The sequence below is a fragment of the Chiroxiphia lanceolata genome, chromosome 21 (genome assembly GCF_009829145.1).
Source record: "Chiroxiphia lanceolata isolate bChiLan1 chromosome 21, bChiLan1.pri, whole genome shotgun sequence".
Taxonomy (NCBI): Eukaryota; Metazoa; Chordata; class Aves; order Passeriformes; family Pipridae; genus Chiroxiphia; species Chiroxiphia lanceolata.
In genome coordinates this window covers 4,200,821-4,222,604 of record NC_045657.1, presented here as the reverse complement: position 1 = coordinate 4,222,604, position 21,784 = coordinate 4,200,821, and the positions used below count along the sequence as shown (strand labels likewise).

At 39.0% G+C, this 21,784-nt stretch overlaps 1 protein-coding gene across 6 annotated transcripts in view; it reads right to left on the bottom strand.

The window, feature by feature from the left end:
• The window catches only part of AK8 (adenylate kinase 8), a 67,690-nt gene that overhangs the window by 38,080 nt on the left and 7,826 nt on the right, over positions 1 to 21,784 (bottom strand). For 5 of the 6 annotated variants that reach the window (XM_032708446.1, XM_032708447.1, XM_032708452.1 and 2 more), the window contains exons 5-10: positions 17,027 to 17,095; positions 9,452 to 9,533; positions 7,830 to 7,901; positions 7,087 to 7,287; positions 4,374 to 4,505; positions 2,399 to 2,488 (exon numbers count right to left, since the gene is read on the bottom strand). In XM_032708446.1, the coding sequence (XP_032564337.1) occupies positions 2,399 to 2,488; positions 4,374 to 4,505; positions 7,087 to 7,287; positions 7,830 to 7,901; positions 9,452 to 9,533; positions 17,027 to 17,095 (646 nt within the window). The remainder of the gene's footprint in view (positions 1 to 2,398; positions 2,489 to 4,373; positions 4,506 to 7,086; positions 7,288 to 7,829; positions 7,902 to 9,451; positions 9,534 to 17,026; positions 17,096 to 21,784) is intronic. The other variant, XM_032708448.1, reaches the window with a different exon arrangement.

Here is a 21,784-nt window from a genome sequence, read left to right as displayed (position 1 = left end):
AAGCTGAATGTGGTCAATAATAGTGTGAGAATCTTTCCCTGTTTTAACCTGGTTGTAACTCTGCAGCAAGAGAGCAAAGATGCAAAGGTTCTTTGCCTACCTTTCCTCTTCAGTACACTGCGTTATTTCATTTTCTCCAAGCCTCTTGTGAGGGCAGTAATGAATTCCTGTTAGTGTTTACTAATGTAAATTCATTCTTTGTTATCCCTGGGAGAGGAGGATTAGCAAAATGACAGAACTTATTATTTCTGGTATTGCTATATGATATTTATCTTTATTCAGCCCTTAATTTTGTGGTATGTCCCACTAAATAAAATATATGTGTGCATACAAGCAAAAACTAAGGGAGAATTTTTAGCATAATGTACAGAAATATACTTATGATCCCTATTAACATTCAGAAGTGTTGTACAGCTTTATTCTTGCATGCTGTATTAAAAAAATTAATCTAAATCTGAAATAACTTCTAATTTGGAGGAAGAAAGGAATTACAACTTCAATTTCATTTTCCTGAAATGAAAGCAGCTCCCTTGGACTAAGGATGTGCATATTTTTAGGACTGGTTAAAAATTACGACCTGTGTAGTTATTTTACTCTACTAGGAATGCATTTGGTATCTCCTTAAAGGAACTTTAGTGATTAGAATGAAGTTTATAAAGTATACAAAGAACATTTTAGTAAAGAAAGCTCATAAAGGACCTATCTTTGAATAAATAGACCATTCTAACTCCCATCTCAGCCACAAGTGAAATTTAGAGAGTGAGGCATTTACAGTGGTTGTCCTCCTTGTCACAGAGCTGAGGAGAAAGTGAGACCAATAAAAAGACACAGACACAGAGCTTGAAATTCTCTCAGTGTGTGAGTTACACACAAACAGCCACATTCAGGTCAACCAGAGTGTACATGTGGAGAAGTTATTCCCACACAAGAACACCTCGGACCCACGGCATCAATATACTGAGACCTCTTGCCTTGGAGTTAAATGGCCACTCTGAGCATCTCTAAACCAGAAAATCCTCTCCCACATCTCTGTGCCTGTTCCAGAGGACTCAGCTTCTCCTTCCAGGCTGCAGAGATCCATGCTTTCCATTCCCATGGTTCCCAGATAAACTCCTATTCCCAGTAATATGGTGGCTGCCACAGGAAATTAATGAACTGAGTTACTCTATTATGAATAAATGCAACCCATTCACTAGAGACCAAGTTTAGAGTTAAAATATATTACCTTGTGGCTTGATAAAGTGCCTGACAGAGGGATAACATTCCCAAAGCTACAGGCTGCCAAAGGTCTTTTGGAAATGCTTAGAAAAGTCCCGAATCCCTTGGTCTGGTATCAAGGGAACCTCAGTTAATTTTACAGGCTCATGTTTCAGATCTGTCTAATTCAGTCTCAGAATTAAGCTATTGTGCAAAAAAAAAAAAAAAAAAAAAAAAAGAGGGAGTTTCAAGCTTTCCACCTTACCAGATAACTTTCTTTGCTAAAAATAAAAGGCAGTGAAGATTTCTCTTTTCTCAGGGGCGGTTTGCTCAAAATTCCATTAAAATCTGAAGCTTAACTGAGATTTCTCCATCTTCAGCACGTTTGTCTCCTTGTGTTTGTACCATTGGTAACTATTTGGCCTGCTGCCAGAAACAGGACTGAAAGTGCCTTTCCCAGGCCACTGTAATTTGGCAAAATAAACATTCTTCCATTCTTACTGCAATACAACTTCTCCCTTGTAACTACAGATCTGCTCTGGTTTTTAAAACCCACCCCACACAGACAGCTCTCCTCGTGCAAGACAACTCACAGGCAGACAAGTTGAAGCTGCTGCCCTAAGGAGCTCACAGTATTTATGATTTATCTGAAATCACTGCAGAGCCTTCCAAAAGCAAAGTATGCTTAACATTCTTCGTGGTTGTCCCCTCCTACAACCAAAAATGCTGAGAAATGAAGTCCAAAGAAATTCTATGTTCAAAATATTTGTGTGGAAGTAGAGGAATCTAGAACAGCATTCTAGAAGTCAACACCCACATATTAAATGAGACACAATGCTTTGCTTTATAACCAGTTTAACACAATAGTGTGCCTTAAAAATTATTTAAACATTTTAAAATTGTATTGGAATTCTGATTTTGATTTAGAGATAAAACCGTGGAATTCGAATTTCGAAATGCGCACAAGAAATCTGAATTTCACTGGAACAGTGAATTATTTGCTTTGAAGATATAAAAACCCCTCACAAATCTACCTTCTGTTGTGCAGTGCTACAAATCACATGGAATGGATGGAATTAATTGACTTTCAGGTTACTCTTAAGTAACTCGGATTAGAATCTGACCAAGAAAAGTTCACTCACAATTCATTTTTTGCCACAGATTTGTAACTATGGTGTAATGAGAGAACAACATGCCCTACCTGGCCATCCATTGTCAATGTAAGGCTTAATGAGTTCTCCAAGATTTGTGTTGTCTGCAACAGCTTCCTTTAGCAGTTGCCCACAGCAAACTAACAGGAAGGAAGAACAAAAAAGACACAAGGTTAAATTTTAAAAAGGAAGCAACAAAGAAAAGGAAAAAAAAAAAAAAACAACAACCAGAAGCTGCATACTGGGATAAGGTCACTGAATAAAACAAAAGTTGTGTGTTTTTTGGGTTTGTTGTTAGGATTATTTTTTTTTTTGGCCAAGCAGAGCGAAAAGCAAAGAGAGGGAGAATATTGAATAAAAAAAAGAGAATATGTTTGGCAAAGAATGTATTAAAAATGGAGATAGAGAGATAGACATTAATCAAAAATGTTTCTGAAATAATAACTCAGGGGATTGCCAGTGGTTTTCACTTTTTATAAACTTGTAATTACTGAATAAAGTTACACCTGCTGAACAGTGTCAGAACCACACTGCTGGAGGTGCAGATAATGCACAGTTCAAGGAAGGGACTCCCTGGATCACTTAATGATCATGTAAGAATTACATTTAAAAAGCTGTCCTAATGCAACATTATCATTGACTTCAAATACACAGAGCACCAGGAGGTGCAGATTGAAAGTTTTAGCCTTGTACATGAAATATTGTTACTTTGGGCTTGGACAGCACTTGGTGACCCAAGTCATTGAGTCCCACCTGCCCCACACAGGTCAGATCCAACAGAGCCTTGTTGTCCAGAGAGGGAACCAAGGCATGGAAAGTTACACAAATCAGGGCTTTAACTCAGTTTTGGGAAGTATTATTTTACATTCACTCTGTACATTATTGCATGATCCCATCTATTAATAATCCTAATTTGATTCCACCTTTCCTGAAGTCAAAAGCACCAACATGCACCGACTTTAAAGGAAAAAGATTGAGCCCTTTCATCTGCTTCACCCCTGCTAATCACACTGTTTAGCAAACAAGAATATTCCACAGCAACATTCCTGGGACAAAGCTGATAAAGTTTAATGTTTAAGTCACTATTTTAACTGTCACTAGTTGTCCTGGAGAAGCAAATTTATATTCACAATAAATAGTGTAAAAAGATAACAGAAACTCAAGTGCATAGGTCCCAATTTAAGACATCTAAAATGTACACAGCTAAATTCAATTCAATTCACGTGATATTTAAACATAAGTTTAAATTTTAAGCCTGTGCTTCAATCCCAATGGCTAAATTGGAAATAAAGAGGGATTTATTTAGTATACATTGAACAAACACTAATGAAACAAACTTGCCTTTGTTTAACTAAGAGAATATGACTAATCAGCAAATTTTATAGACATTAGACATTGGTTTAAAATAATTTATAGCTATTCCACTATTAGAAGATATTATAGAGCACTTAAAATACGGCACCAGTCCTATAACCAAGCTGCACACTGATATTACAGAAGTTTGTAACATTTGCATGCCAACCATGAACAAGTCTCATTCAGAACTTTTTGGGCCTCTTTTACAAAAGAAAGAGAATGTATTTTTTACTAATTCCTTCATTTTCTCACATGTTACTTCAGATGTGCAGAACCTGAGCATCTATTAAAGTTCAGAGTAAATTCTATTTTAAAAGTGCCCCAATTTTGGTCAGACAGCTGAAACTGCAAGGACATTACTCATAATCCACTGATCCACAGAAGAATTTAGAGCACTACAGGAATCTAACAATGGGAAAATACGGATGTAAAGGGCATAAAAATGATGAAATGATGACTAAAAAAATGTTAGAGCTGGTTTGTCACAGCACAAATGCTTGGTTTATACTTCTTCATCCAAATACTTTTTACTTCTCTCAAAACCCTGACATCCACAGCAAGGGACAGACAGAGACATTTTACGAGCAAGTAAGAGAGACAGCAAAAGATAAATGATCAAAACCAGAGGAAGGGGGAATTGAGCAAAGTGCATATTTACTGAGAACTTACTGTTGACAACACCGTATTTCTGAGCTATTAGTGCTGCCTGCAGGCTCTTCCCACTGCCTGGGGGGCCACAAAAGATGATCCGTGGGGTAAAGGGGGCGGCTGATCTGTGCCGTGTCTGGACATAGGTAAGAACTAGAACGTGAGAGAAAGGCAAGAAATACAGTTTTTAGCCTATTTCTTAAAAATAAATAAATTCATTAACTTCTCTCTTCTTTAAAAAAAGGTTGCCATGTTGATGATCATGATTTAATCACTGAAACATCCAGACATGCAACCGAAATAAAACTGTCCCATCAGCAACTTACTCTGAGAGGCATTTTAGAAATCTTACCATCATTACACTCCCCTGCTTTCTTTCATCAGTAGCTGTGAAACCATTTTAAAGAGCAGATTCAATTAATAATTGCTCCTTTACCATCTTGTTTTTAGCAGAAGTAATTTTTGCTTGATAGCTGCAATTTTACCATGCAAATTATAGAGGGCTATAATTACATTTAATACTTTCTGCAGTTTCTGAACAAATATTTAAGTGTAAAACCTCAGGATGTTAAATTAATGACATTTATCCAGCTGTGTGTGATTAGGGCTCCTAATTACAACACTGTAGACTTGTAGCACAGGGTGTCACAACACAGCACTGACAACACAGAGTATCTATGTTTTTTTTCTTTTGTCCATCATTTTTGTGTAATATGCAAAGAATGTTTGAGCTTCTCTGTCTGATTCCACTCATTTGCTGGGCATCATTCACCTGAATTTTGTATCATGCAGGAAATAGAACCTTCAGGTCAATGTGCAGGTTATGAGAGCTTTGGAAAGGCCACAGGACACGTGAAGCAGCATCAATGTTCCCATATTATAGAGATCTGAACATTGTTACAATCTCAAAACAGTAATTGAGAGATCACTAAGAAGCCAAAAGATGTCACAGCTTGGCAGTGAGACATATTGGGATTGAATTTGGACATGGCCAAACACTCTCACTCCTTGTGCCCATTTTGTGGCCAACAATACCAGAGGAGGAGCAGCTCAAGCTGCAGCCTCACTCATCTTTTGTGTGATCTTCAGTTCCAATAAAAGACTCTCCAAAGAGTCCTTGTAATAAAACAGTATTTAAGTTTAAGCAATAAGACAAGCTTGTTTGTATGAATCAGAAGCCCATTTTTAAAAAAAAGCACAAAAGGGTTGGTGGAGAACATCCCAAGGGATCAGTATTTTAACTGGTCAACACATTGCTCTCAGTTTTTCCGAGAACCTTTTCTTTGGTATCATTAAAAAATCTTTTCTAATAAAGAAGCATCTCCAACAAACTCCAGCCTGCAATTTCTAGACAGCAGACCTAAAGCATTGAGAAACTCAAACTGCAACCCCATGGGACCATATCCCATCATATCCCATCACATCTTCCTGCAGTGCCACAAGCTGTGCTGGGATCCCACACCACCAACTGAATTTGATGTCACATCTCCTTGCACAGGGTAGCAGCAGCTGCATTGAACTTTACAAAATGTTACAATCATGTGAAACAATCCACAATATTACTAATATTTATGAGAGATCTCCTCTCTCTTTTTTATCTCTTGCTGGAGCAATAGAAGTACTTAACAAAAACACCTGGAAAATCATAACAGAAAATAGTGTGTTTGCTGCATAACTTCCTAAAACCCAAGTATCAGCTACCCAAGCAGTGCTCCAGTTATTCTGAACATTTTCCATAACCCACTGTATTGAAAAGCACAAACATTACAGGCAAAGCACCCTGCTTACAAATGATGCTTAATTTGCAGTAAATAACCAAGTTAATTAGGAGTAATGATCCCCTAGACAGTCTCCACATCTAATTATTCTTTAAAAAAAAAATCTGGCTGCTTGATGCACCGCAGAAAAAAAAGATCTAGAGAGGATTTTTTCATTTCAGTTTTCAATTTATCTCACTACATTATTAATTAATAATAATTAATATTCAGGCACTCACATTTTTATTTACAATTCAAGGCATGAATTCTTTATGAATGATGATATGAACTTTTAAATTTAATTAAGTAATTTAGAGGTAATTAATGTGTAAATTCAGAATATAAACTTCCTACTTGTTTATCTTAAAAGTGCAGCACTCGTTATTAAAAAAAAAGACCTTTTTGAGATGCAAAATTACTGGGATAGAACAGATCATCTGCAGACTGACAGCTACAAAGTACATCATCAATTGGTCTTTCTGGCAGTTTCCTTATTCTCTTCTAGAAGGATCAACATTAGAAGTCAGATTGCATTACAGTCAAGCAAAGCAAACAAGAATTGTTGAACAGAAAAGCCACCAGCACAAACAGCTTTTAAACAATGAAATGTTACTGGCTTTGAAGTACTCCTGCTTCTTGTTATCAGACTTTGGAAGGTACCAGCCCTTTGGGAGATCAGCAATGGAGCCACAAGGCTCCTTTTAGAGAGAGACCCACAGAAATAACGGTGGCATTTGCTCGCCCGAGCCCGCTGTTCCTTGGCAGGACTGTGCAACTCAGGCTTTCCAGTGATCTGCACTTACTCCAGTCCTGTAAAATAATTACCAGGAACAGCCCAAATGCTGCACTAGAGAGAACATAACCCAGCTGGGAGCCATCTGTGTTGACTAATCCTACAAAGTGTCTCTAACAGCCGGGAACTACCTTTCCAACAGGACTTTCCCAACTGTCAGATTTGCCATGAAGTCCATATTTACCCTGGGAGAGCACATCCACGGAAGGCTGGTCTGCATTGATCGACTTCAGAACTTTCTGGTAGATCTGGAAAACCTCAGGGAAGTTTCTGTGATATTCCAGCAGTTTCTTGGACACCTCTTGTTCAGACAGATCCTCTGGTTTCACCAGCCGCTCCTGCACCAGGGGATCACTCGGCCAGTCGAAGGTTGTGTGATAAACCTCTGCAAGTCAGATTGGGAACTAAGAGAGTGACTTAATAGGGCTCCAGCTAGAGAATGTCCCTCCCAATTCCCCTCCTAAAACATTCAACTTGACTTTTTTACTGAGCAACATTAGAATTTTATTTTGTGATGGATGATTGATAATAAAACTCGACAGACCATACAGAGCAAAATCTGTTTGACAGTGATTTAATGGAAGATACCTAAAAGCATATCTGCACCTCAGAAACAAAACAGGACCTGGCAGGGATGCACAGCAAAATTCTAAGCTCAAATGGACAGATTGAACCTTCAAATATTCTGTACTGCCATAGTCTGCTGTTTGCAGGCTGAATACTGAGCTTCACATTTCCCTATATTTTATTGACACTGAAAATAATGCAACATCAACAAATACTGTTTTCAAACAGTTTAAATTTATAATTAGAAATTCCTACTGATTCTTAAAGGGATAGCATTTACATTTTAATCCCATTAATACAACAATGATTTTGAGACCACTCCAGTTTGTAGTGGAGATCAGGAACAAACACATACAGCACCTTGTGTGAGGGGATCAAGCCTTTTCCCACTGTTCCTCTCAATCAACACGGTGTCTGAAGCATAAAGCATAACTAGGCAGCAAAAAAGGAAAAAAGAAGAAAAAAGAAAAAAACCTGTAGCTGTTGTTAGTTACTTGCTTTATTTCCTGTAACTGTTTAAATGTGTCCTAATATTAAAAGTGGTCGAATGCCCTTAAAGCAGATTTGCCTCATTCTTATTTCCCAGTATTCTCCCTGCAAATATTTTAATTCACTTTTAATCAGAATTTTGCTTCACCTACTAGACAATATAGTGGGATAAAATATCCATGAATCCAGTACCCATGAGCATTGGCTGTGCCTTCTATCCCTACCGATTAACAACTGTCTCTGGAGCCTGGGACAGAAATACCACAAAGCACTTGGGACTGATTCTCTCCTATACCACAAACCACTACTTTTCACCCAGGTGCTTTGGCAGTGAGACCAGTGAAACTTATTTTTTTATAACCTCACAGAAAAGCGTTCAAACTTGATTAGAAGCATCAAAAGATGGAGCATCTGTCAGCTCCCTGGGTTTCTTTTGGCTAATCATCCTCACAGTTAAACACTGTAATTTAATTACTATTTCCAGTGCATTTGATTATTGTTTCAAACAAGTTCTTTTTATGATTTTCTTCTCTGTATCAAATAGCTCTTTCAGGCACTTTTCTCCCTATTAAGGTACTCACACATCGTAAATCTCATCTCCTCTCAATCTTCTTTTTGATTAACTAGACAGACTGAGCTTTAAGATTCTCATTCAGGTCTTGGTGGCACAGATATAATTGTGAGCAAAACTCAACTTCAGATGTTATTAGGTATATTAAAAATACATGCAAGTACTAGACATTAAACATTTTTGCCTAACTCTATTGCAGCGATTCTGAATTCTTCATTAACAGTCAAATATCATCCAAATCAAATCCAAAGTGACAATTCATCAAGTTGGATAACGTTCTGTTCAGTGTGCACTGGCAAGCTCTACATTTATCATTTCACACTGTATTCCACACAACTGGAATGATTTCTTACATTCTCAGTAGGTCCTTTGACTATATTAATTTGGGACAACTGGCTTCTCCTACGTGGCAAGGGCAGCTGTCAAGGTCTTGTCTATCAGCCCTTTGCCAGGAAACAAATGTTCTGTCCAAATCAAGGCAGAATCTACCCTTACTCTGAAAGGTCAGGCTTAAAATCACGATGTTTCCACTTCACTTGGTCAAGTTTATATTCTCTAATTCAACAGAAGCGTGAATTTGTATTTCAGTACACGAGGAATTGATTTAATCTGAGGATAAAGGCTGATTTTTAGAGATGGAAGTCGGAAGCAAAGCTACTTGTAGCTGCTCAGAGGCACTGCAGGGTCTTGGATACACAGAACTCTGATGTGTAAGAAGAAAAAGGTTCATGTGTGAAAGACAGGGTTTAAAGTCTCACAGGTTATCTCAGGTTTCCAAGTGAATCTGAACCATTCTGAAATATTCTGCTGTCTGGTGACTGGTGTCCCAGCACCGCTATTGGATTTATTGAGGATTTTTTGGGACAAATGCTTCTAGTCTTTCCTACTGGATGCAATCACACATAAACCTTGTGCTGCTTACCAACATGTCTAGGAAAGATGCCAAAGGATTGCAGCATCCATGCCTGTTCCTGATTTTCAGGGAAGCCTTCCAAAATCCATCCCTATTGAACAAAAACATGAAACAGTTATTGATCCTGGAAGAGAACAAAAATCAAAAATTAATACTAAATATCAGTGCTGTTTGCACAAAAATTACCTCATTCTCATCCCCCAACAGCACAGGATTTCTCATGGATGCTTGTGAGAGAAGAAAGCAAACATGAGCACTGATATTTTTGTGAAATGCACGCCCTGATACCACTGCCATAGAGCAAGGGGAACTTAGGGGTTGCAGCAGTGATTTTTTTCCCCCCACGTTTCAATCTTAAAATAAAAAAGCAAACCAACTTCTATCTTGAATAAAAACAGCCCAAAACAATTTCTACAGTTTTGAAATATTCAAAAGGATATCAGCCCACACTGTGTATATATAAAAAAAAGGAAGCTAAACAAACCTAAAGACAGATTTAATGCCAAGAACACTGAGGAAAATATGCACGCTTTCATTATTTTCTTAAATTATACAGGAAAACTCACAGTAATGGAACCAGTGTTCCCAGAGCTAATGAAGCAACAGAGCAAAAGAAAGAAAAAAGAAAAAAGAGCCTTTTGCTCCCTTAAGTCCTTGTTATAGCCAGCTAAGTGTTGGATTGAGCATCTTTAAAAAAACATTTACAGATCTGTGAAATACCGTAGGAGAGCTGCTGCCTCACTCAGTTTTTGTCTGATGCAGTATTTGAAATCTAATCCACTTCTCAGTCTCAAGCCTGAATCTTCTGAACTTTCCCTAATTTATCTGTTAGTTGCTTGACCACACATGTCCTTGTTCTATGCTATACCCCAAAAGAACTTTGGGATGCTACAATAAATCTGGGAGCCATCTTTGCACCAAAATAAAGGAGATATTTTAATATTGCATTAGCTGGCAATCATTATGATCTCCACATAAATCTGATGCTCTGTCAGTGTGGGGTCCAAGGTATTTCAGGGAAACATATCTCCACAACTTCTGTAGGAGGGAATGAGCCATTCCAATTACTCAGGAAAATAGAGTAGACTATTTAAAATCCCTTAATTAGCCTGGTTTCAGGAACGTGTCATCCTGCTGATACCTGTAGAAAATAAGAGACTCAAGTAACTGCAAGGCATTTTTGCCACTCCCAGTGTTTGCTCTGCTGAATTGGAATGAACCACTGGCTAAGGTCACACAGGTGCTGAGAAATCAATTTATCCCCTGGGACTTGCAGGAGGCAAAGCTGCGCAATATTTGTACTGGTGTGCTCAGAACTTCAGCACTAGTTTGGAATATATTGTGTACAAAACAGATATATATATAGGCCCAGATCTTCTTCTAGGGAGAAATGGCATCTGAGGTCTGAAGCAAATAAATTGGTGCCAATTTACACAGACTACAAATGTGGCTTGTTTTCTCCACCCCAACAGCAACAATTTTGGAGACTAAAACAAAACAAATGAAAAAAAACCCAAACCAAAAAACACTCACAGAACCTGATGTCACTACTGCTTATTGCTCAAATCACATAATGTGCAACAGGCAGTGAACACAATATTGTATTTTAACAATCCATAGCAAACTTCTAGAGGTTTATACACAAATTTCAAAGGCAATAAGCAACTTCATAGCTAAAAGTTTTTTCTGTTTAGGAAAACATAGCTCAATAAATAGCTTCCTGCAACAAACACATTTTAGGGCATTAAACAAATGCAAAATAAACACACGGCACAAAAATAGTGAGCATTTTGGAGCTGATTTCCAAAGGTCTCTGAGTTCCAGGGTATCAGTCAGTCCCTAATTAGAATACATTATCCATCTACTTGACACTTCAGTGAAATGTCTATTCCACCACAGAGCTGCAGCTTTGTTCAGAACAGGTTTATTGATATTCTGCTGCATTCCCTCTCCATACCCCCAGTGGCTTGGTTCTGTTTTATCACACATCAAAAAGGCCGTATGCTCAGGGCACCCCATGCACAGCTCAGAGCTGGAGGTCTGAACAGCTGCAAGTAGTGTGGTATCACAGGAGGGACAAGCTCCAAGCAGATGTCACAGATAAAAAAAAAAAAGGGAAGAAAAAAAGAGGGGAAAAAAAAAAGAGTGAAAAGGGAGTGTGGCTTGGGAACGAAGCAAGAGGAAGCGAGACACAGCAGAGCAAGACCTGACTTAAAATATGCCTATCATGCTTTATGCCAACACTGGTCTTTTTTGCCCTCCTGACTATCATTAAAGTGTAATTAGTAACTTCACATGGTAAATTTGTTTCTTTAAGAAGCCATCTATTTTTTGTTCTTGATAGCAGTAACCTCACAGCCACGCACGGGTGGCACCTCATCACACCAAGGGTGGAACAAAGGCTAAAAGTGACTAATTCCATGGTGCCTTTACTCTGTGGCCACTGTTCCCTCTCCTTCAGCTGGAAACCTCCATCCTTTCCCACATTAAATAGTGCATTCTGCTGCTGCCTTAAAGCCAGGTGAGGTGATCCTTGGAGACCCAGGCCACGCTGAAAAAATCAGCAACAAGGAAGCACTTTCAAAGGCATCACTCTCCAGACCTCGGGAATCTGGAGAAAAGGAAATGCTCAAGGTCACTCCCAAATGTACATCTCCCTCCTTTGCTGGGAGTACTCTCAGCTATAATACCAAGCCTACAACTTTCACACTTTCCACCACAACAATAACGACTTGGGTATTCAAGTTCTCTCTTGTTATTTGACCTGCACATCCTCCATAGTTTTTTTTTAATTACAAAATCCAAAACTGACAGTGCTTTTGAATAATGAGAAGGGATAGCACATAGAAATAATGCTGAATTACGTGGCATGTCTGAAACAAATCTCAGCCACAAGCCTAAAGATCAAAGGTCATGAATACGTTGCTTTTAGGAAAACAATCACAACAATTTTCCCACATCATTATTCAGTGGTTTTGAATAAGTATTACACGGTTTTCACTTCCAGCTGGAGAAAGGGGGTAGACAATAACACAAAAATATATCAGTAATAGCTTTGCCAGTATGGATGTAAAATTCTGGAGATTTTCAGACCTCAGCAAACTGAGGAGTGCAGTAGAAATATGGTCACCCCAGCTCCTGCAGTGTGGATGATGGAAGAAGCTCAAGCCTTACTAGAAAGAAACCTTTTATCCCCCACATTATTTTTGTTGGTTAAGCAAGATGCAAAGCTATTTTTAAAAGTCTCATTCTTGTCAGAAAGCAGAAAAGGTGGTGAATGGGCAGATTCTCTCCCCAGATAAACCTGTGTAACATCACGTTCTTTACATGGAGTTTCACAGAGACAACATGATGATCTTCAGCCACCAAGGTAAAACCAAGAAAAGACAAGAGCCATTGCTCTTCTTTGCCTTCCCTTTCAAGGACAGCCACTGCTCTTCTGGACTGTTTAATACCCCTCTAAAGTCATTCTGCCACTCATTTTGTGTGAATCACTGGCCTAGGATTAGTTTCTAAAGATCCTAAGACTCCAGGAAGGTGGCCCAGCTCTCTCTCAAATACATCCTCTAGCAATCTTTTCACTGGCTTTCTCCAGTTCCATGAATTCCCTCCACAACCCCAGCAGTCAGAGGGGCTGCAGCCAACCTGTACAACCCTGGAAGAAGAAAAGTCTCCATATCAGCTTCACAAGTCCCATAATGTTTGCAATAAGTTTTCTGGGTGTGCTGGAAAACCTCCCCATCTGATGCCTCACAGTCCTGACCACATTTGTGTTAGAAGAACACATAACACAGAGTCCCAGCAGAGCTGTTGATCAATAAGAATGTTCTCCTCAGAGAATGCCTGTGACATCCATAAACCTGGGAGTGTCAAAACAATGGCACAAAAAATCCTGTGTTCCTACTGTCAGTGGGATGAAAGCTGTACAATTAATGCCAAGCCAATGACACCACAAGGAGAAATAAAACAAACAGCTGGTGGTAGTGTGGTCCAACACACTGCTCCTAATCTATTAACATTCTCAGTAAAAACATGCTGACTCACATTTTGAAAGAAATGGCATAAATCTGTTCAAATTCTATAAAAATTCCACAGCATTAATTCTATTTTGAATCACACAAGGAAAATATTGCAATTAAAATGCATAGATCCTCTTTTGAATAAGAAAGACATACACAGAGTGATCACAAATTACTATCTGTTAGTGTAAAGATTTTTAACAACCATCACATCTTTGGAAAACCAATTATGTGGTTTTCCTAAAAACAGCTGAAACCTTAACCAGACTGATAATATCCACTCCATTCTTGCTGAATGTCAGGGAAGCTTTATAAAGGTTTATTCCCCCCTAGTTGTGTAAGACATCCAGCTCTGATTCAGTGCTGCTGGTGATAACAATAAGAACATAAAATGTAGGCAGGGCTCTATGCAGCTGTTGGCATTTTAACCAGCTTGTCACCTTACTCAGAGTTTTATATGACCTAATATTTAAAATAACTCACTGGGAGATCCTCCCCTCACTGTTGACAGGAGAACTAGAGCCATGCCAACAATTATAGAAAGCATGGAGCAAAAAAGCATGGGGTGGATGCAGCCTTTGGAAAGCAATGGAGATTAGCTGTTGAAAACATACATTTTTTTTGATCAGGTAAAGAGACATATGGGGAATATAACTTGGAGAGGTTTTAGAGCTGTTATAAAAGCCCTAAACTGAAGAGTTATTCACCTACTTGCTAGTTTACAACACCTCCTGCCATTCAGCAGCTCTCCTCCAGAGAGTATTAGGGGACAGATTGCCCCAGCAACTCCTACCTGTGAGAGAGCATGTGAGAAAATATTTAACCAAACTATTGAAAATAACAGGGAACCTTCCCTGTCCTACCTGCTACAAGCACAACCAGAGGAGCTGTTTGTGTTCACCTGAGGGGTCTGACACCACCCAAAGCCTGGCAGTCAGGAAAGCAGCTCCTGTCTTAGTTTATCATCTTCCTAACTTGCTCTCATTTCTACAGGTTTAGAGATATTTTAAACATCCTCACTCGAGGAGAAGCATCACCTGAGATCGATGTTGCACATCTTGCCCCAAGGACAAGGTAGTAAATCACACAGTCACCTGACTTGCTGTATATCCATGATATCTCATTGCACTGCCTGCATAAAAAATGTTGACATTCATAGCCATTTTTCTGCTGCTCATTTGCTGGTGTATCCAGAGTTGACAATATTGGTTTCTACAGCTACACTCTTTAATCCAAAATTCCACAAAAATGAACAAGACAGTACACCACATGTGTGTTTTTAAACAGGCTCTCCTGCCAACTGAAGGGCCTAAGTCCTGTGTGAATTTATTGTAGAGAAACAAATATACCAAGTACTACCATATATTTGATCTGGCTGCTAAGTAACTGTAATGAGTCAAAATAAAATAAACCAGCTCAGCTAAAAAGACCTTCAAGAGAAACCAGACTGACCCATATAATTCAAGCAGTGACTAGCAATGCAAAAGTTTAATTCTACTTCGTAAATTTAAAATTAATAGACCAATCATGGAGTAAGGGATGCAGTATTTTGTGAAGAAAAACTGATACCCCTTAGGTTTTCTGCCAATCCCTTCACTCCTTTCTTTCTAAGGATCCAAGAAATCATTGTTTCAGCCTCCCAGATAATGAAGCATGGAGCAAGAAACACAGGATTCTAAATCACACCAAAAAATGGTCCACTTGGAAAAGAAGGGGGGGGGGGGGTCATGTCCTTCTACATAATGTACTAGAACATTCTTCCAGTGCAGGAAGGGAACCCCAAAACAACCACTTGGTTTGGTTTAGCTTAATCATTCTTTTCAGTAACACTAAAATCCAGTAGGCAGCATTAAAAGTTAAATTCTCATGCAAGCAGTGGCTTAGATATTGGGATAGGTCAAGGTTTAGCTATTGCTAGTTCTAAAACTACTGTTTAAAGAGAGCAGCAGCTGCCCCTGGCTACAGCTCTGTGCTCTCAACAGGGATGTGACACGGACACACAGATGTCTTCCAGCAAACCTCTCCAGCAGGAAATGTAAGAGATCACATCTCCACATATTCATTATCATCCTGACCAAGTTCTCCTTTCCACAGTTCACACACAGTGACTCTGATCCAGCTTACACAAGGCAGGTCCATTGTAAGACACCTTCACTACTGGCTTAGGTTAAGACAGTTGCCTTTGCACCGAGGCACAGGAATCTTTGGCAACCACTCATGTCACCAGTTCTTAAAGCTGAAACCTTCAATCAGGTATAGAATTTTTTTTTACTAATTCTTGCTAGTTTTGTTGATGTTTCTCTCTACCTGCAAACACCTCTGCACCACAGAATTACCATCCTAAAAACTGCAAGTGGCCCAACCCTTGAGATGATTTTGTTTTATGTGGATGGAAGGATCCAGCCTGCAGATCATTGCAGACTGCACCAAAAATCACAGAGACAGAAGCAGAAGACACCTTCTTTTGGTGTCTAATGCTAAGAAGCTTTAAAAAGCAATTTTCACACTTCAATGAAATGTTAATTACCTGCCCTGCTTTATTCAACTGACAAGGTGGATGTTGATGATGATGTTGAGAAGCAACAGATTTTATTATAAAACTCTGAGCCTGGCAGTATCTGCATGAGATGAGGAAGTTCTACCTGTCCCCTGACTCAAAGGGGTGTTACAGTGCCTGCTCTGAAAACATGGACTATTGATGAGAAAAAAGCTGTTTAGTCCTTCATGAACACAACACCTATTTTGGACTGGACTTTTTCCTCTCAAGAAGTGCATCAAACAATGTGCCATCCTTATTTTGGCATGTTGACAAACAGGGTTTTATCCATGAAATTGTTATATCTCTTACAAATAATCCCTTATAATGGGCTGACCATAACCTCCATAAACCACAACAACATCTGAGATTTTAAAGAAAACATATAAAAATGATTTTGCTTTCCTTGGGTCCAGACATTAAATTCAACTAGCATCTACTAAAGTTCTCTGTGTTAAAAGTCTCTACTTACATCAAGGCTAAGCAGGCAGGGGGAAAAAAAAAGTCACACATCTGAATACAGCCAAACCTATTCAGTTGCCTATTTGTATAAGCTAAGAGTGAACATATTAATTAATACCTAGAATATATTCAAATGCAGCTTTTCCTAACACAGGAAAAGAGGACACAACGAGAAATAAATAAAATTGAAATGAGTAACGCCAGACTCATTCCCCCCCCTTTCCTCAATAAGAGTTAAAACCTTAACATATTGATTTTTGTATATTTTCTGTTTATCTGTTTTGTCCACTCTATCTCTGCCAGTTGCCCCAGGCAATCAACAAAGCTCTGCTTGTTCAGCCTTTGATCATCTCTGTGCTGGCAGATTAGCATATGCATACTCTCATCCTCCCCTTTATCCTGTTAATAAAGCTCCAAACTCCCTCCGCTGATGTTCAAGAAAGCAACCGGCTCCAGAGCCCCCGATGATTTGCCCCCATTCCCTGCTCTGCTCAGGACTAGGAATGCTAACTACTGCACGAGTTGTGTAAGTGCTTATCCACCGGCCCTCTGAGGAGCAATTCTTACTTGTTTGATGCAGTCCACGTTTGACAGACGTTCCTGGATCAGATTGGCCCAAAGCGCGCTGGGAATTTTCTAAAGAAAGAACAAAAAAAGGCTGAATATTCACAATTGAGTTCAAAAGGAATTTTACCATGCAGGCACATTCTGGCTAAAGGTGAAGTGAGATGTCTTCTTAAAAATAAAGAAATAAATAATTCAGCGTAAGCCCCGGGTCATTAACATGAGTTAATGACAAAGAGTTAATAAGGGCAGCAAAATCAGTGTTAAAGGCAAGCTGAACACAGAGCATGAACATCCATGGGGTTTTTTTGCATGCTAACACGGAAGCAGTGACAAGTTTTACACACTAACACACAAATGGGCATCAGACCTGCAAAATCCATAAGAAAATCAGATCCATAAGTTGTCCTTTTTACCACAAGTGTCTGATCCATGACTGAGTCAGTGGGCTCAGCATCAGGGATCTTGCCAGCTATCAGTGAGACAAAGAGGATCCCAGACACTGAGCAAACAACACAAAGAGTCTGATCTTCAGGTTTGTTTCATAGTTTCAAGTAGCTCTCTGTCATCACCCAGAAAGTTTATTTAAAATGTATTTTATAATTAAAGATAGCTTATTTTTAAACTCAGGACTGTGAAACGGGATGGAAACTGCATTTGTCAATATTCTCAGAGAGAATATTCACAGAGCTGTTTAGCTCTGTGATTGCTACTTTGTCCATATCTAGAGATGTTTTGTAAGGTAGTATTTTCTACAAGACAGAAGAACAAAGTTCCTCTACAGGTTTAACACCTCCCCAACACTTCTTCCATTTTATTAGACCTCCTGACAAATTAGCAACACCCTTCTTTCTTCTAGTAAGAATTTTTTTCACTATCTCATTAATTTAGGCCTTCATTGTATGCTGAACTTGGTTAAACTCTGTGTTAGCCAGTTTAACTTGATAAAGCCTAAACCTCTGTCCATGCCACCCAGAACACCTGCTAATCATTTGACTAAATGCTTTGTCTCAGTCTCATTTTGTCATTATTGAATGAATACTCAGAAAAAAACCCCTGCAACCAGATTTTCTACCTCCCAGTTAAAATAAATTATCTTTAATTAAACAATGTGAGCTTGACTCTTTGTTTCCTGCAGTTCCACATATTGTAGATTCTCTTTTTTTTTTTTTTCTAACCAAAGTCTGAAGGGTATAAACCCAAAAAGGAGCATTTCTGTAGGCTTGTATAATACTAAGAGAGGCAGAGATATAATGATAATGTGGTTGACTATGAGGAAAGATTTAATAAAATCTTCTTTATTGCATCATGAAATAATTTCACCAGGAGTGGTGGAAGTGCTGCTACACAAGTCACTTTAAAGGAGGATGGAGGAAACACTCCAGAACACACAAAAGAGGCCAGTGTGGCACAGACAAAGTGGCCCAGCCAGGCAGAGGGTTTGCTTGGCTTGTTTCTCTCTGCTGTCCCCAGTTCTCAGTGCCTCTCCTCATATCAGCCATTCATAAGGCAACTTTCAAGCAGGTAAAAGAGAAAAAGGGAAGGAAATTGCTGTGTTTCTTGGAAGTCAGCAGGTCCCAGAGGGTGGAATGTCAGAGCCTCCTGCAGCCCCTCCCTGCTGGAGGGACTTTGAGCCTGTCACCTTCCAAAGGGGCCCCACGCTGCTCCCAGGAACAGCCAGTGCCTCCCTCTCTTCTTTCATGTGTCATGTCAAGGCAGGCTGGAGACTGCTGGGGGTCCTCTCTGCTAAGCCTTGCCAAACCAATTTAAACCAAAATGAGACTAACTTCTTTCAGTGCAGTGGTGCTCTCAGTCCTCTCTTTGGAGTTTATTGCACACAAACAATCAAGGACACCCGTTCAGGTGTTTCAGTGGTTTAGCTCCTTCTGCTCTCTGTGGCTCAATTCCAGTCTCATTTCCTGGGCAGTTTTCCTCCCACTGAGCAGTGGCCTACAAAATCATTTTCAAAGGGTTGCTTGCAGAATGCCTAATTATTCAACTAGAAATTGTTCTCTCTTATACCTGTGATAGTCCATTTATAATTTCTCTCTCATAAACACATAAATACATCGTGAGCCTGGTGGATGGGACTGCACCTCCCAGAAATCTGCAATAAGGGACAATGACACACATTTGATTAACAGCCAAAGCACACCTTACCTGCAGCACTCAGAGCTGTCCCAACATTCAGCTCAGGTAAAGGACACACCTGCTGCTGTGGGATTTTATGTTCAGACCACTTTTCTATACACACAGTTTCCATACTGCTGAAAAACTGTACTCACTCATGATTAATTTTAAATATCTCATGTTAGTTCAGGGACATCATACTTCAACTTCCATGCCTGATCTACCCAGAGTTATATCTCAATGATCTTTTCATAAAACTCTCAGCCATTTTTTTGGTTGGAGAGCACTTTCATGGACTTTTTCTTGGAAGTTTTGGATATATTTGCTCTGAAAACAGTTACAGCTAAAAACTACTGACTTCTCCAAGTTAGCACCTTGCAGAGAACAGCAATCAGGTTTCAAGAAATTGGGTTTAGTATTCTCAGAATCATGAATGGTTAGATTTAATTTGTTCAGATAATACACAGGAAAGGTTGGGCTTTTATGGATACACAAAACTGGAACAGTTCCTATTTGTTCCTTCATAACAGGGTACCCTGGAATAGATTGGAATGCTGACCATGCCTAGATAAGGATGCCTTGGGTTTTTCTCTCTTAAAAAGCACAGGGACATGATGCAACTCTAGAGCAGTTTTAAGTTATTAAGGAGTATGCAAACACCTCAACTGCAATTTAGTGTAGCATTAAAAGCACACCCATCCCCCAAACTCACAATTACCACAGTTGTTTCAACTTCTTATTTTATCCAGTTAAGAGGAAAAGTGAAACATGAAATAGCTCATCATTAGACTTCACTATAGGAAAACCTGAAGATGCTTCCTATTAACATTATAATAACTAGAGATGAGGGAATAATTTGCAATGATTTATCTAAAAATGTAGCCTCTTTTTCTGTTCATGGAATATTTATTGATAGCCTGTGGTTCCTGAATATTCCAAAAATATTTGACTTCTTTTTGGAGCATTTTTACATGCAGAATGATCCCATTTTACTTTGAACAGTCAATATTTAAAATTCACTACCTGAGCTGTGCTCATTAGGAAGTGGCCAGGTGAATGATTGCATGTCCAACTTGAAAAATTGAGCTTCAGGGAATAATCACCTATTTTAAATGTGCCTTCCATGATTCCCTGTGCCAGGAAAACCCAAATGCTTTAATGCTTGCTGTGAGCGAACACAAAAGAGATGAAAACTTGGCTAAAGATAAGTGGGTAAAATATGTGAACAAACATTTGCAGAGCTTTTTGCAGCATTTGCCCAGATCTGGTAACATTGGCCTACTGACCTAGAACTGCCTGACCTTTGGCACTGGGGTTAATTCAGCCCCAGTAACTTTATACGTGTGAAATGACATTAAATTGTGTCATACGATCTTCACACCAGACTTTCAAAAAACACAGCCTCAGTTCCTGCTTTTCCTCTTCTCCATTTATTAAATTGCTTTGGCCAGGACTCTCAACTTTTTAATGCCCTGGTTGTATCAAAGGTGGTGTAAACAGCTATTGTTCTGTTCCTGAAAAGAGATCCAAACCTATTAGTGCTAATGGATGCTCCGTGTGCTGGAGGAATCATTTACCTCTTGCTTCAGCAGAACCAGGGCTCAGTTACAGCAACAGGAGATTCAGGCAGCAGCCAAGAATCAGGAAGGGAAATTACAGCTCTTGAGGTGACAATTTGGCCACATTTTAAGTCACTGTAAAGCTTGCATTGATTTAGAGGAAGCAAGGAGTTCCCTCCTAGTTCCAGGAGTTATGTTTGAAGAAATAAACTCATATGAAAGAACAAAATTACTAAGCCAAAATGTTCTTCTAGACTCTAAATCTCAAAACTAAAGGCAGACTGCACAGTGCTGAACCACCACCAGGCTCTTTGGGCCCTCCTCACTACCTGATTAGCCTTGACATTTTTGACTTTCATCTTCCACACCATCCATCTTTTTAAATCAAATAAGCCCAAAAGGACACCCTTGAAAGTGCATCTGTATAGTCTGAAATATGTTAATAATTACAGTAATTAAACCAAAGGGAATTTTTGTTTTAAATTCTCCCCCTCCAAGTATAAATTTATGAACCTATCAAAACAATCTTTAATAATTAGCAAGAAGATTTCAAAGTACATATTCTCGATCAGAATAATTCTGTATCATCCCAGCCAAATGCAAACCCTTTTGCCACTGAGTTTAGTGAGTTCAATGAATTCTTTCCTCTCAGATCTTGAAGTATATTACTTGAGCCATCTCCAAACTTCATTCACTAATTCAGTGTGATAAGATTACCCTATTTCCAGCCCAATTTTCTAGGGAAAAAACCCTAATCTATGTATCACACTGTCTGCCATCTCAGTAAATTATGAATCTGTTGGCCAATTCCAATCTTAAATTGGATTTAGCACAGGTGTAGAATTCTCACAGATAAGAAATTGCTTCAATTTTTATGAAAATAGGTGATGAGAGAGAAAAGATATATTCAAACTAGTGGACTTGTTAGAATGAGTCCCCAAAAAGCAGACTTCTTCCACTTTATTTCTCATGGAACGCCTTGACATCTGGAGAAAGAAATCAGCTAAAAGGGCAGGAGTCAGTAGCAGAGATGCTTCTCTGTATTTAACATATTTGTTCCCATCTACTTGTC